Source organism: Hirundo rustica, chromosome 21 (assembly GCF_015227805.2).
Source record: "Hirundo rustica isolate bHirRus1 chromosome 21, bHirRus1.pri.v3, whole genome shotgun sequence".
NCBI classification, from domain to species: Eukaryota; Metazoa; Chordata; class Aves; order Passeriformes; family Hirundinidae; genus Hirundo; species Hirundo rustica.
The window spans coordinates 6,681,382-6,696,518 of record NC_053470.1 but is presented as its reverse complement, the minus strand read 5'-3'; the positions used below and the strand labels follow the sequence as shown (position 1 = coordinate 6,696,518).

At 42.9% G+C, this 15,137-nt stretch overlaps 1 protein-coding gene across 2 annotated transcripts; it reads left to right on the top strand.

Moving 5' to 3' along the window:
- Positions 1–5,416: 5,416 nt before the first annotated feature.
- IDS (iduronate 2-sulfatase) lies at positions 5,417–13,746 on the top strand. Of its 2 annotated transcripts, none has more exons than XM_040084294.2 (9): positions 5,417–5,534; positions 6,569–6,705; positions 7,781–7,958; positions 8,852–8,940; positions 9,459–9,659; positions 10,250–10,420; positions 10,995–11,121; positions 12,611–12,784; positions 13,124–13,746. In XM_040084294.2, exons 1-9 carry the CDS (start codon positions 5,417–5,419, stop codon positions 13,624–13,626), a joined length of 1,698 nt encoding a protein of 565 aa, XP_039940228.1. In that variant the 3' UTR covers positions 13,627–13,746. The 2 variants fall into 2 exon arrangements, with proteins under 2 accessions (XP_039940228.1, XP_039940229.1); XM_040084295.2 differs by lacking the exon at positions 5,417–5,534 and adding an exon at positions 5,614–5,726.
- Positions 13,747–15,137: the final 1,391 nt, after the last annotated feature.

Sequence of the window (15,137 nt, the reverse complement as noted above, 5' to 3'; positions counted from 1 at the left end):
CAGTTACAATGTTTGGCTGACTGCCCAGGCAGCAAAATAGTTCCTATGGGGCACAAAGAATGAGGAAAGAAATCCCTGGTTACAGAAATGAAAGCTTAGGGAACATACTTTTGTACTGTTACCTCAGGAGAGCCAGAGCTAATTTTTTTGGTTTGAAGTCAAATAATTGCGATTTTTAGGAGCTTTATTGGATTTTTTTTTTTTGTAGTCTCAGATTTCCTGATTACTATGGCTAGATATTGCCTACATGTGTGAGGGTGATGTTGGAGGGAGTTGGACAGCAAAGAAAACCCGAACTCTTGTCTAAACTTAAAGACTTAAAAGATTTATCTTAACTTTACATTTTATAGTAATTTAAGGGTAGGAGGAGTAATATGGGAAGCAGATAAAAGAAGCAGCAAGTCATCTGCTTTCTCTTAAGATTTTGTGTCTATGCCTGATTAAGACTTGAATACTGGGAATTGAAGTGAATCCCCTGAGACAGTTTATGTTGGAGACCAAACACAAATTTTGGTTTTACTCCATTTATCTATTTTCTCAAATTAGTTCAAGAAGAGATATATAAGGTCTCTTTTATACTGCCATTACTGCTTTCATAAGCCATCTACTTGTATTCAGAGTTTGGAACATACTAATATAGTTACAGGACCAGTGTCCTACTCTGTACACAGTGAACCCAGAGCAGTGCAGGAAATGACTACAGTGGTTGTGAGAAAAATGGTTTTATACTTCTGAATCTTTTGACTCACAATTCTGTTCCCCAAGGTGAACTGTGAAGAAAGAAGATGATAGAGAAATGAAGAATTTAATCTTATCAAAAGGACACTGTTACACACTATTACAATTGTTAGTTCTGTCTCTTGATCTTACTACTCTTGTTTTAGTCAAGCATAATACAATGGGTCATTAAAAGAACCCTCATTAGCGCGTCCTTGCTAATTTCTAAAAGACTTTATCCTAACCTTGAGCATTTTTTTTTCTACGTTGCTCTGCTTAGTTACAGATCCCTGTTTATCATCCCCTGTGCTTCCACCTTCGTGACACTTGCTTTGCATCCCACAGTTTGCACATATGAGAGGTAGAATTTTCCCCTTTGCAGGAATCACTCCTCTCACACTTTGTAAGTAGAATTACATTCAGAAAATATCACCTTAGTCAGAGAAAAGCAGTCGTGTACTTTGGTGTCCTTGTCAAATTACTAATTTCAAGGTTTTAAAGTTTGAAACTGAGAGTTTTTTAACCGAAGAAGGTGACCTCTCTGTTGGTAAGACATGAATACTGATGAGTTTATTCACTTCCCCTCTAAGGCAGATGGAGAAAAGAGAAGAGAGGGTATAGAAGGAAAAGATTTCACTATTTAAAATAAATGGGGGATGGGTTATTTTGGGGTTTTAAAGAACTGCATGTTGTTACTATGCTGAGGATGCCATTCAAAATACCCTCTAAAATCTGCAGCAACTATTAATCCCAAATAACAAACAAATCAGGATTTGTAGATGTTTAAATAATAGACCAACCCTTGCCAGCTATCCACATTAAAGAATTCAGTAGCCTTACATGACACTTGTTTACACAGGCTTTCCTGTTTGGGGGCCTTATCTTTTTATTGTACTCACCGTGTAAATTGAGAAATTTTCTGTGTTGGGCTTATGTTCCTGAAAGTTATCTCTGCACTGTGCTTGCCTGCCCTCACTAAGCCCTTGAGACAGTGTGATTTCTTTGAGCAGTACCTGAGTTGTAGGCACATTTCCTGAAATGGGTCCAGGGAGGGTCAGGAAGAGCTCCACTTCCTCAATCCACCCAACAGTTCTCTGGCCAGCACATCAGAGCTGGAGCTGCCAGTGTCTAATTTGCCATGTTTATAGGCCCAAACAGGAAAGGTGAGAAACCAGGACTGAGGTGTGCCTTTGATCCATTGCTTTTGGTGGTGATAACAGCATCTGCCTTACCTGCTGTCCAGTACTCAGAAGTCTAAATACTATCTTAGAAACAGCTCTGATGTCCTTGGGAAAACTCCTGGTGTGAGATCACTGACCTGGACTTGGGAGAGAGGGAGCATGCTGCATGTGAACAGATCTGCATGGCTCACTTCAGCCATAGAGAAATTACTATATACGAAATGAAGGCTTATAATGAGTATTTTTGTCAACAATTAAAGTCTACGATGTATTTTCTAGTGCATAGTTCTGCAATTCAGGCTGCAAGGATGGACTACAATGATACCACCTTATCATAAGAATGTTAACAAATTGAAAGTCCATGCAGATGCCTCTCATACAATGTTTGTAGCTTACCCTTGAGTGCTAATGTTCACAGATGGCTTAAAAAGTATGATTGGTTTGATTCTGAAAGTACAGCTACAGAATTCTTCAAAGATAAAAGTGCTGTTTAGAGATATATCAAAGTTATGTCCCAGTATTTCACTTCCTCACTGTATGTGCCAGAAGAGGATACAGATATTAATGCAGGTGTTAATGTTTTCAACAGATCTCTCTCTCTTTTTCTTCATAGCAGCTTGTACAGAAATAAATGTCATCAGTCCCTAAAATGAAAACAGTGCTTTTTTATAATAATCATTTTAGGGATAAAAAAGTTTGCCAAGCAGAAGCTTCCTATAGTGATTAGTCACTTTCTATAATGCATGAGAATTAAATTATAATCACTTTCTCATTGCTTATATTGATTCATTGAAAAATGCTTTGCTCTTTCGGTGTTTGAGTAAACAGACCACAGCGCCCAACCATTTTTGAAAACCTTGTTTCTTAGAATTACTGGGTGATGCAGAAAAATTCCTTTGACTTGCTTTTGTGCCAAATGAAAATAGTTGATTTTAAGATATTTATTTATTTATTTATTTATTTATTATTTTAAGATATTTAGCTGTTATGTTGGTGGCCTCACCTAAATTACTAACACTTGTTCAAGCACTATGGTAGACCCACAAGACTTTTGGTATAAGCCTTGGGATATTGCTAAGCTTAAAATGGATTTGATCCTCAGTGTTGGCGGTCAGTGGAGAAGACTGACATTCACCCTGGGACTTCCAGTAGAGTGACTAAGGAGCAGTGCTGTAGAAGATACTGCCACTTCAGCCAAGGTTTCGATTTAACCTTTCCCGTGACACTCCCAACTCATCACACTGAATCCAGCAGTGGTTTAGTCCAGGAGCTGAACAACAGGCTGCTCAAAGTTCCATACATCCGGGGTGGAGTGGACATCTGAGCTGTGAGACCAGTTTGTCCAAGGTCTGTGATTTCAGTGTCTGCAATTATTCACTGGCATCATCCCAACTTGCTTTTTAGCACCAGAACTTGTGTGATGTTTGAAAAGACTTTTCCTCTGTAATTTGTTCTTCTACTGGACTGAACTTAATAATAAGATTGCTATATACTCATGCTAGGCAAACCAGGAAATGCATATCAAGTACCACTTAGTGTATTTGCATTTGAAAGAGGCAAGCATTATGGTAATTAAATGCATGTGCAATAGCGAAATAATTCCTTGGCTTTTTGCATAAAAAGTCTCCAAATGAAGAGAAGTGTCACTTGGGGATGTAATGTTCAATACATTTCCAGCAGCTGATCCACGCTTAGGAGAGTTGCTGATACCTGTGAGATATACTGCTTATACACAACATTAATTCCAAAATATGCAAACATCAAATATACTGAATAATATTCATGAGTTGATTGCATGTCATGTGCTCAGTAGTAGCTGAACTTGTAGTAACAGTGTTCTTCATTTGATTCAAGCTTTTCCAGGGTGTGCAGGAAGGAAGTGTAAGATCCACATCAAAATAACCTTCGCTGTAATAGTTTAGAGGAAGTACACGTGCTTGAATATGTAAGCACACACTGTGTAATACACAATGTACTGCACTTCTGAGTCACACATCCCACTGAACAACAGCATTGTGACAGACCACTGCAGCCATCATTCCTGGTAATCTTATGGTGAGTGCACACACAGCATATTTGAGGCCTCAGGTATGAATCTCTACAGAGCAGAAAAGCAGATTATTTTTGATCCCATTCTCTATGACAAAAACAGTGAAGAATGACAGATTTTTTGTCTCAGAACTTTTAATTTTGATAAGAAAGAGAAATCAATACAGTCCTGGGGCACTGAAAGAATCGAATTATAGATTCCCATTAGAGATGCATTAGTTTTCTGTAAACGGGGCTTTTCTTCTCAAGTTGTTTTTGGGCTTTTGAACAGTCTGGTCCCAAAGACAATGATATTTACCAGTACATTTCACTGTTAAACTTTCATTTGTATTCAAAGGTGCACCTATCACTTGCTAAAATAGAAAAATGCACATACCATCACAATTATCATTGTCATAGGGATTCCCACATCCGAGTGAGTTCTTGTTGGCTATTTTCAATATTGGTATACTTGTCATCAGTTTACCTGTTAAACGTCTAAGATGACATAGTTAGTCTTTTAATTCTTTTAAAATCTTCCTGTGAGCTGCTTTATTATCCATCTTTGATAATTTTACAGTTGCTGATTGGGAAGCATATGTGTAGTTAACAGTGAGTTTATTTTGTATAGGAATACTGGCAATAAATGTATTCTCTCTACTGCAATTAAAGACAGAAACCACGAAAAATTTGCAGAGCTTTTAATAAAACTAGTTCTTAATGAAGGTTTGTGTTATGGAGAGCTTTTTAGTTTGTGTAACTTTCCATACATTGGTGACTCCCTCGCTCGGCAGAGTGCGCACCCGCAGGCGGCCAGCGGGAGATGGCGGTGCCCAGAAACACGGAACGCTTCTTTGAAGACACGGAGTGTTAACTGATTCACAAACAGGACTGAAGAACTCAGACAGCTTCTCTCAGTACTAAACCACGATCTCCTCATCCCTCTCATTTCCACGAGAAAGAAATAACGTTGAGAACGCCACTGACACCCGCTTTCCGCGGGAGCTGCGGCGGGCGCGGAGACTCGCGCAAGAACAAATGTCGGCAGGATCCGCAGCTGTGCCCTGAACAGCCCCGCACAGTGCGTGTGCTGGATCCCACTGCCGGCTCAGCCGAGCCCCGGCACCGCGGGGCCGCCGCTCCGGCCGGGCCGAGCCCCCTCACGGCCGGGGCCGCCGCTCCGGCCGGGCCGAGCCCCCTCACGGCCGGGGCCGCCGCTCCGGCCGGGCCGAGCCCCCTCACGGCCGGGGCCGCCGCTCCGGCCGGGCCGAGCCCCCTCAGGCCGGGGCCGCCGCTCCGCCGGGCCGAGCCCCCTCACGGCCGGGCCGCTCGCTGGCGGGCCCGCGGCGCCCCCGCGCGGGGAAGTGGAAGGAGAAGGGAAAAGAGAAAGGGAAGGGGAAGGGCCGTTCCCGGCGGGGTTCAGGCTCCGGTGTTGGTTCAAGACGCCGCCCCCGTGCCGCCTCTGCCCGGCCCCGCCGCCTCGCTGGGACATGGCGGTGGCGCGGTTCTGCCTGTGGATGTCCCTGTCCCTGCTGCGGCTCCCCCGTGATGCCTTCGCGGCCGGCCCGGCGGCGGCGGCGGGGCCCGGAGCTGGGCGCGGGCCCGGGGGTTCGTTCTGGTGGCGGGGGCTGCGCTGGGGGGAGCGGCCGGCGGGGGCCCGGGGCCGAGGGATCGGCGTGTCACGAAGGATCGGTGTGTCCCGAGGGATCGGTGTGTCCCGAGGGATCGGCGTGTCACGAAGGATCGGCGTGTCCCTAGGGATCGGCGTGTCCCGAGGGATCGGCGTGTCCCCAGGGCTCGGTGTGTCCCTAGGGATCACTGTGTCCCCAGGGATCGGTGTGTCCCGGGGGTCGGTGTGTCCCGAGGATCTCGATCTGTCCCCAGGGCTCGGTGTGTCCCGAGGGGTCGGTGTGTCCCGAAGGATCACTGTGTCCCCAGGGATCGGCGTGTCCCCAGGGATCGGCGTGTCCCCAGGGCTCGGTGTGTCCCGAGGATCTCGATCTGTCCCCAGGGGTCGGTGTGTCCCCAGGGCTCGGTGTGTCCCGAGGGGTCGGTGTGTCCGGAGGATCTCGGTCTGTGCCCAGGGCTCGGTGTGTCCCGAGGAATCGGTATATCCTTGGGCAGGCTGCTGCTTCACTCGCCGGCGGCGAGCGGGTCGAGCCCCCCAGTACAGTCCGCCGCCTTGAGAGGGCGTTTTAAAAAGACGTGTGTAATTAATTGAAGAATAATAGTTTTATCTGTTTGGAGCAGAATTATGCTGGACTACAGTGTTGTTTACACGTGGTTTAATACCCTTCTCAAAGCTTGCAGGCTGTAGAATTCAGTAGAATGTAGACTTATAAAATGCCTCCTTATTTTTCACCACTCTAGGCAGCTGCAAGGAGAAAATCCCATGGGTGCAAGCAATGAAATAAGAAGGGAAATGAAAACCACAGTATTTCTGTCTAGGCCAAATAACAATTCTGTCTTTGAAGAATTAATCCCATTGTTTACATTCCCTTACAAAGATATTCTTGCTCGTTTTATTAATTTTATTTTCATCCTCACATGTGTTTAAGGGATAAAAACTGATAAATCGACGTAAAGTAACCTCTGATTAATGGAGCTCAGGTTAATTTATTTCTAATTCTGTTCCTTCATAGATGGCATGAATGTCTTGTTTATAATTGTGGATGATCTGCGTCCTGTGTTGGGCTGTTACGGAGATAAGCTTGTGAAATCTCCCAACATTGATCAACTTGCTTCCCAAAGTATGGTGTTCAGCAATGCATATGCCCAGGTGAGATAAATGACTTAAACATGTTTTCTCTGGACAAAATAAATACTGGTTTTATCACAGTAGGTGTTAGGCAGGCCAGTGGAAAAAGCAAATATTTATTAACTTGAAGTATTTTCAGTAGAAAATAAATGGTTGGGCTGAACTGTAGTGTGTGAGCCTATCTTTACTAAGGTGAGAAAAATGAATACAGGGCATTTAAATTATGGTATTTGTGTATAATTCCAACTAGGGAAGAGGACTTCAAAGCAATAACTCTTGGGTTTTGTCAGTCTGAAGCAGAATTGGTCAGACCTTTGGACCATAACCCAGTTCTTCTGTGTTTGTCCTTTCTTTATTCCTTAAGGCAGTCCAGATCAACTAGACTTTTGGCTTTTATCAGCACAGTCCACCTGCCACTGCTGCTTAATTCTGTGTGATGCCAACAACTGGATTTCAAAAGCACTGCCTTTATGGAACCTGACTTGCTTTTTTAAAAGCGTGCGGTTTGGAATTGATATGCTTCATAAGGATACTGTTCATTCCAGCCTGAAGTGATAGGAAACTCGTTCTCTGTGATCCCCGAGTTTTTGGATGGTTATGGCCCAGCTGCTGATGACTTGAGAGGCTACCTAGAACAGAGACTAGACAGTGTTAAAGGAATAAAGTGGGAGTTTATTAAAAAGGCCTTCAAAGGATACACCTTGGGCAGTACAAGAGCCTGGCCAAGGCTCCACCCAAGATGGATGACGGGTCACGAGTTTTCACACTTTGATAAGTTTTGGTCCATTTCCATATTGGGGTTAATTGTCCAATTACAGCTTCCGGTGATGAGGTCCCGTGCTCCCAGATTGCTCTCCTCAATTCGGTGTTGGGCTTGAAGCTGCAATGGGGTCCTTGGTTCTGGGGCTGGAAAAGGATTGTTTTGTCTAAACTGTGAAGAGAACTTGATAACACGTTATATGAAGTTCAGAGTTATATACCAATGCAGTACAGAATCTGGAAAATATAAAAGCTAAAATTTAAGGTGTCACTGTGCCCGAGTCAGTTCATACGTTTGTTTTGGTTTTTATTCGGAATTTCTCTCCTTTCTCCTCAGCAAGCCGTGTGTGCTCCCAGCAGAGTGTCGTTTCTCACTGGCCGCAGGCCCGACACCACCCGGCTCTACGATTTCTACTCCTACTGGAGAGTTCATGCAGGAAACTATTCCACCATGCCCCAGTACTTCAAGGAGAACGGCTACGTGACCCTTTCTGTGGGGAAAGTTTTTCATCCTGGTATGGCTTGAATTGTCATTTGCTTAACGTAGAAATGCTTGATGTGTATAGTCTCACAAATATAAGTATTGATGTGTGATTCTCATCTATATTAAGAACCTAAATCATAATCATAAGCCAGATTTTACAGTGGTTGTCATTAAGTCTTAAGGCATTAGAGATGAATGGATTAGATGACTTTTATCTAACGGATGTTTTCACATCTTGTCTGGGAATTGTGGGAATAAATGTCTAACATTCTAAAAATACATCTGGAAATTAGGTATCTGCTGAAAATGAAATTACTTGTTGGCTTAGTTCTGCCTGTACATGCTTCATGTTTCCTAATAAGCTGTGAGTCTGGATCAGGTCATGTAGAATGTATGACTAATGCTTCAAGTTCAGTAGGAAATTAGTTCACTAGTTGAAAAGCAGTAACACTACTGAGTTGAAAAATATAATACTGATCCTCTTTTCTTTATCATATAACTAAACTTGTGTGGATAGTTTCAGTATATGTTTCAGTTTATAGTAAAGCTAATCAAGGATATGCATGAAGACTTATTAATCCCGGGTGTTTTTTGAAATTCTTTTTTTAATTTTTGGTTTGGTTTGGTGTTTGGTTTTTTGGGTTTTTTTGTTGATATTACCTGAAGTAAGGCTCTTCAACAGGCTTGAGTCTCCCTCACTAGTAAAAGGTGTATATCAGGGAAAAATAGCTGTCTTAAACTTTTTGACTTTTATTTCTTGGTTATCTTTTCCTCAGTTGTCGAAGATTCATTTGAAATGTTTCTTCATTTAGCATATCTGGGAAAAAAAAACCCAAAACAATTGAAGACAAGTTAAACTTTTGTCTGAGCTCTTCCTGGTTCAGTGAAATATTGGAGAGTTTTTAATATCTTTATCCATTCCAGGGGTTTCATCCAATTACAGTGATGACTATCCCTACAGTTGGTCCATTCCACCCTTTCATCCTTCAGCTGAAAAGCATGAGAATGATAAGGTAAGTGTGATTTCTCTAACAGAGAAGGGTGTTCAGGATACAACCGAGTTCTTTGTATCAAGGACAGGCTGTGCTCTCTGGGTTTTGAGGCTGTACCCTTGTGTAGGAAAACAGCTAACCACTTCAATGCTTTGTTTCTGTGCTTTCCAAGAGAAGGTCTGGATTATCAGATGTGTGTTTTGCTCAGAAACCAAGTCACTGGCTTCCAGGCAGCTTTCTGTGAACTGTTGGGATCAGAAGGAATGAAAATATATGTATATGTAGGATAACCAAATGCTGCTGCATCTCCATTAGATCAGAGATTCTATTCATCATGGAAGCTGTGAGCTTTTCACCCATGTGACCACATTTAATCTTCTACCTAGCTTCAGAGATGATTTCTGCATTTTCATAGGCACGGATGTTGCATTCTTTTGTTGGTAGAAACAAATTGGTTTTAAAGTTACAAAACAGAGGATTTTGTCTTTGCATTTAACAGAAGTTACTGAACTAATTTTTTTTTTTTTTTTTCCATGAAGACCTGTAGGGGAAAAGATGGAAAACTTTATGCGAACTTGGTGTGCCCAGTGAACGTGACAGAAATGCCTGGGGGGACTCTGCCTGATATTCAGAGCACAGAGGAGGCCATACGCTTACTGAATATCATGAAAACCAACAGGCAAAAGTTCTTCCTGGCTGTTGGTTACCACAAACCACATATCCCACTGAGGTACCCACAGGTGAGGACACTGCAGGAACTGAGATGAATTTGTTTTTGTTTTTAAAAGCTCTTCCCACAAATGTTCCCAAAAATTGCTGTTTTCTGGAGAGCGTGTTGGAAACCAGCCTTGATTTGGTATAACTTCAGGAGTCACCTGTGATGTATTTCAGAACGTCTAATGAGAATGAATTGTGACTCCTCAGCCAAAAACCAGGCTTCTGGCACCATGAAGGTGACTGCTGCTGTGTGGGGATGGCCTCCAGCTCCATGGAGTGTGACATACGAGGCCTTACAAATCTTGTATTTCATTCTCTGTTTGACTTGGTGGCAAAACTCCTACTGGTTTCCAAGTGGTGTTGGACCTTTTATTGCAGTGTTGTTTTGAGATCCAGGAGGCTGGGTTTAGGTGTTTACTAACACAGTATTTTTCAGGAATTGGTTGGGGATGTCTGGTATTGCTGTGTTTCACACTCTGGCAGAAGGGGAGTGAAGCCTTATAAATGTAACATTAAAGGGTCCTGCAAGGGAAAATGGTTGATATTTAAACACAAAATACACAGTATATATTGGAGGGGAGGACAGTTTTTATATGTGCTTTGTGTTGTAAAGGAATTTCTCAAGTTGTACCCCTTGGAAAATATCACGTTGGCCCCAGATCCCTGGGTGCCTAAGAGGCTACCTTCTGTGGCATACAACCCCTGGATGGATATCAGACAGAGGGATGATGTGGAAGCATTAAATGTTAGTTTCCCTTATGGACCACTTCCAGATGATTTCCAGGTAAGCTGTCAACACAGTGCTCTGAAGTCAAACTGCCTTCACTCGTTCAAATGCAAGGGAGGAGTCAGCTGCTCTGGGATGCTCCCAGTTATTCAGCAACTGACCATTTGCAATTATGAATTCCCTGCTTTGTACTGTCACCTCTAGCTCAGTAGGCAAACCTTCACTGTCCCTGCAGTTCAGTTTGCATGTGAGGGAATGTATGTAGCAGCTACCAATGCTGTTTGGGTTCATTATCTGAGTCTGTTTATCTGTTTCAAGCAGTGTATCTTCTTTTGCAAGATTTTCCTTGACTCTCCAGTGCTTATGCCAAAATTGGGTGCACTGGCTAGACCAAGAGATGAAGAATGGATTGGTTTGCAGTGTTTTGCTTGAAAGCACTTCTGGGAGGTAGAATTTTCTAACTGTCCCCTCCCAGATTACATTTTCTGGAACATTAATTGGGCTAGAGACAATTAAAATGAAAGCTTTACAAGTGGTGTCCTTTAATTCTTTTATACAGCCTTGGTCCTGCTGTATGTGTCTTGGGAGAAACGTTCTGGGTTTTTTTCTCTCCTGTTTTCTTAACTTGCAGCGGCAGATTCGTCAGAGTTACTATGCAGCAGTTTCTTACCTGGATGTACAAATTGGCTTGCTTCTGAATGCTTTGGATAATGTAGGACTCTCAAATAACACAATAGTAGTTTTTACTGCTGATCATGGTAAGAATTTAAATCTTTCTCGAGCTTACTGTTCAGAACTTCATTGTGCAATTCAGTGCTGGCATATTAATGCAGTGTGTGTTTCTATAGTGTCAAGCAGAGCTGTCACACCTTGTACCTCTGGCTTGTCTCAGCCAGATTGAGGGGACTGGCACTGGCTTCTGTGGCTGCACAGTTCTGTCCCCACAGGCACTTTAATCAGGTTGAGGATTTGCTGCTGAGGGATGAGGCTGCCTGCCAGGACACGGGGCTGAGCTTGATGCATTCCCATCTCCTACCCAAGGAGTGGCTCTTGCTGGGAGCTGTGCTCTAAAAGTACAGCCACCATTCCTCCCCCTGTTTGTAGAAAGCCATCTGGTACAGTGGGTAACAGGCTTTCTCATTAACTGCTCAAGTGTGTTTTCTTACACTTGTCATTGCTGCTCGCAGAGCATCTAAACTGATAGGAATATGGTTCCCTCTCATAGCTGAGATCCTGCACGCTCTGGATCCTGGTGGTAAAAAGCTTAATTTGAACTGTGGTACAAATACCTCATTTAATGCTTGTTTCAATACTCTAATATTCATTAAAATAATCCTGTCGTGATCCATTTAATTGTGGGATGGCTTGGTTGATTTAAACCAGTTAGGGTATGAATTAACTACATCAATTTAAAGTCACATATATAGTTAATTTGGGTTGACTTCTGTGAGCATGAGTGCATAAACAAGTTATGTTTAAAAGTTGCAGAGCAATGGGATTAATCCTTTTGGTACTAGATGTTCCTTCTGGCTTGTTTGTAAACTGAATTTTTCTTTTCCTTGCTTTGGATAACTGTAAACATTTGATGTTTCCAGTACCATGGCTGGCAAAGCGATCAAGAAAAAACATGTGTCAACATAGCTGTCACAGAGTTCCTTTGTCTTCCCCCAGACTGAAGTTGGCAGTGTATCTGCCTGGAAGGAAGTCACATTGGCATCTCTTTCAGGAGGAAGAGGAGAGCTGAAAAGTTTTATCTCTATTGCTTCCTCAGGGGTAGTGTCCTGATAAGGCAGTCAGTCTGGCACAGAGAGCAGCCTTGGCTCCAAGGGATGTTCAGCTACAGTGTTAACAGGAGTATTGGAGAGCTGGCAGCTGCCCAAAACTTAAATGAATGCCTTGTGGAATTGATCTGGAGACTCTCGCAGGCACTGTGACACACCCCAATTCCTCTTTTCTGCTGTTTTAATGCTGATTTCCTAGTTCTAATCTTGAGAATCTAGAAACAAGGAAAGGTGTAATTAATTCCTCTATAAAAGAGTATCAAGTTGCAAGATTTAGGTGGCTGTTGAAATAGCTTTCACATTAGAGAAAAGTCTTATTACGTCTAAATACAGATTATTTACCTTTTAATATAACCTTTATAATAGACTAGTGACCTCAACAGTCAGAGTCAATTTACAACAAAGAAAAAATGACCACTAGATTACAAACCAGTATCTGCTCTGAATTGTGTTCTTTGTCACCTAGGGTGGTCCCTGGGAGAACATGGTGAATGGGCAAAATACAGCAATTTTGATGTTGCTACCCGAGTGCCGCTGATGTTTTATGTCCCAGGAATGACAGCTCCCTCTGTCAGTCAAGGAGCAGGGGCCTTCCCCTACCTCGACCCTTTCAGCCATACTGGAGGCTCAGCACCTCAAGGTAAATTTATTTTTTGTTTGCAGCAGGTACATAGAGGTGGTGATGTGTCTCCAGGCACCCTGAGAATTTACTTTGTGTTTCTGAAGAGCTCTTTTTCAAACTAATGGGTATGATTATCTCTAAGGCTATTGGAGGAGCATAAGTGCAGAAGTTTTCTTGTTGGAAGTACATCGTAAGTGCATGGACTGGCATCTTCACAGCTAACTGCCACTCCTTAATTGCCTTGATTTCAGAATCCTCTACTGAGCACTTTGAATCAAACACCAACTGAATTATTAGAAGAGGTTGTTGTCCAACCACCCTGTTCCATAACTTATACTTTGATATTATTTCTTCTAGGGCAAAGTAAAAAAGTGGTGGAGCTGGTGTCTCTGTTTCCAACCCTGGCAGAACTTGCTGGCCTGCAGGTTCCTCCTGCGTGCCCAGAGACGTCGTTTGGTGTCGTGCTGTGCACGGAGGGCACGAGCATTGTCCGCTATTTCAGCATCTCTGAAGGAAAGGTGCAGGAAGGCAGGGAAGGGTGTGATGACACTGACAGGTGTTCTAATGAAGAACCCGTTGCTTTCAGCCAATATCCCCGGCCTGCGGACACTCCCCAGTGGAACTCTGACAAACCAAAGCTGAAGGACATCAGGATCATGGGCTATTCCATGCGTACCATTGACTACAGGTACACTCTGTGGGTTCAGTTTGATCCCAGCAACTTCAGCGCTAACTTTGAGCATGTCCATGCAGGAGAGTTGTACGTGATGGATAATGACCCAAACCAGGATTATAACATCTATAACAGTACTTCACACGGCTGGCTTTTCAAAAAACTGCTTGACTTTCTAAAGCACTAGGGTTCAGAAACTTCTTTGTGCCTGTTCTTGCAACTGAATTAATGCTTCCTTCTTTTGTATGAAACCTTTCTGTTGTACAGAAAACATTTGGATTGAATAAAAATCCGTCTTGTATCAAAACGAGCTATTGCCTTTGTGTTGTTACAGCCCTTACTTCACTGAGGTAGTCAGAGGGAACTTCTGCAGCTGTGTTTTCAAACACAAGCTTGTAACACTTCTGGAACAGCCACACAGAGCATCAGGCCCATACTGTGAAACATCTCAGTGCTCTTCTGTAGCGAGTGAAGAATTAAATTTTGTTATCTGTGCTGAAACTGTTGGTGGAAAAGGTGGAAAACCAGAAACAGACATGTTTGAGTGGCTGTGCAGAGAATGTAAGTTGTGACACAGTTCCTGTCCCCTTCACCCAGGAGACTTGGGGCTGGAGTGGTCAAGCAGACATTTGATAGTGGGAGAGGCTGAGGTGTTTGCTCTCATTACCTCTTACTAGAGCCCAAAGAGAAACTTCATGTGTTTTATCCAAAATTTAATTATTTTAAATAAAAGCTTTGCTACAGCAGGAAAATCTGAGTTTTTAATTAGCTAATGTGTGTTAAATGAGTACTTTCATCACTGAAACACTAAATAAAACTGGGGGGGTTAAGGCAGCAGCAATACGCTCTTCTGTGGATTTTCCTGAGGATTGGTCTAATGAGTCTCCACAGGTGAGAGGAGATGGAAACCTTCAGCTTTTGGAGCTGGCTGGTTGCAGAACAGTTCAGTGCACTTGAGGGTTGTCACATCCAGTGACAGACACCTGGATGTTTGCCTTCCTAGGTGCTAATGGGCTTGGCATTCTCTGTTTTGGACTAAGAGAGCTAAAAGCCTCCCATTTCAATTTTTAGTGTGGCATTTAGCAGCACAGGATGTGGAGCATTACTTGTCCAAAGCTATGCTGTAGGTAATGTCCAGATGGCCAAATGCATTAATGTTTGGGAGCTTGTATGTGAAAAATGGTTTTGCTGGGTACTTTATTTAAGTGCTCTCTACTTTGTGCTCACAGCCACGAGGTACCATGGTGCTTTAGTGTGAGGGCAGTAATTTGTATTGTTTTCTATCAACCTGCTGGATTTCTGCAGTTCTGTCTTGGTATTCGAGAGTCTCAGAATTTGTACCTTAAAAAATAAGAGCTCTTTCAGATGGTGTTAACTCCTGCTACCTTCCTTAATGAACTGCTCCAATTCCTACAAAAAGCCAGCCATTACTTGTCTTCCCCAGATAAATTGACTTTAATATCCTGGAGAAGCCATAGATATAAAGTTATTTCATTAAAATCCATGTGACAGTCTTATTCCTAATTAATGCAGGGATACCCACCATGCATCTGATTCTCTGTTAGAAGACAGTGGTTATTTAGTGCCCTAAACTCAATTACAAGAATGTATTTCTTATGAGCTTGTCATTGGTTTTACTCAGCCCGAGATCCTGTGTGTTCTGCAGCATTATTATTCCAGGTAAAAATGTATTTTCCC

Excerpts from the sequence above, each read along its gene's own strand:
- IDS (XM_040084294.2), top strand. The coding sequence starts at position 5,417 with ATGGCGGTGGCGCGGTTCTGCCTGTGGATGTCCCTGTCCCTGCTGCGG. Across the intron at positions 7,959-8,851 it reads GGGGAAAGTTTTTCATCCTG|GGGTTTCATCCAATTACAGT; the intron begins GTATGGCTTGAA and ends TATCCATTCCAG. Across the intron at positions 11,122-12,610 it reads AGTTTTTACTGCTGATCATG|GGTGGTCCCTGGGAGAACAT; the intron begins GTAAGAATTTAA and ends TTTGTCACCTAG.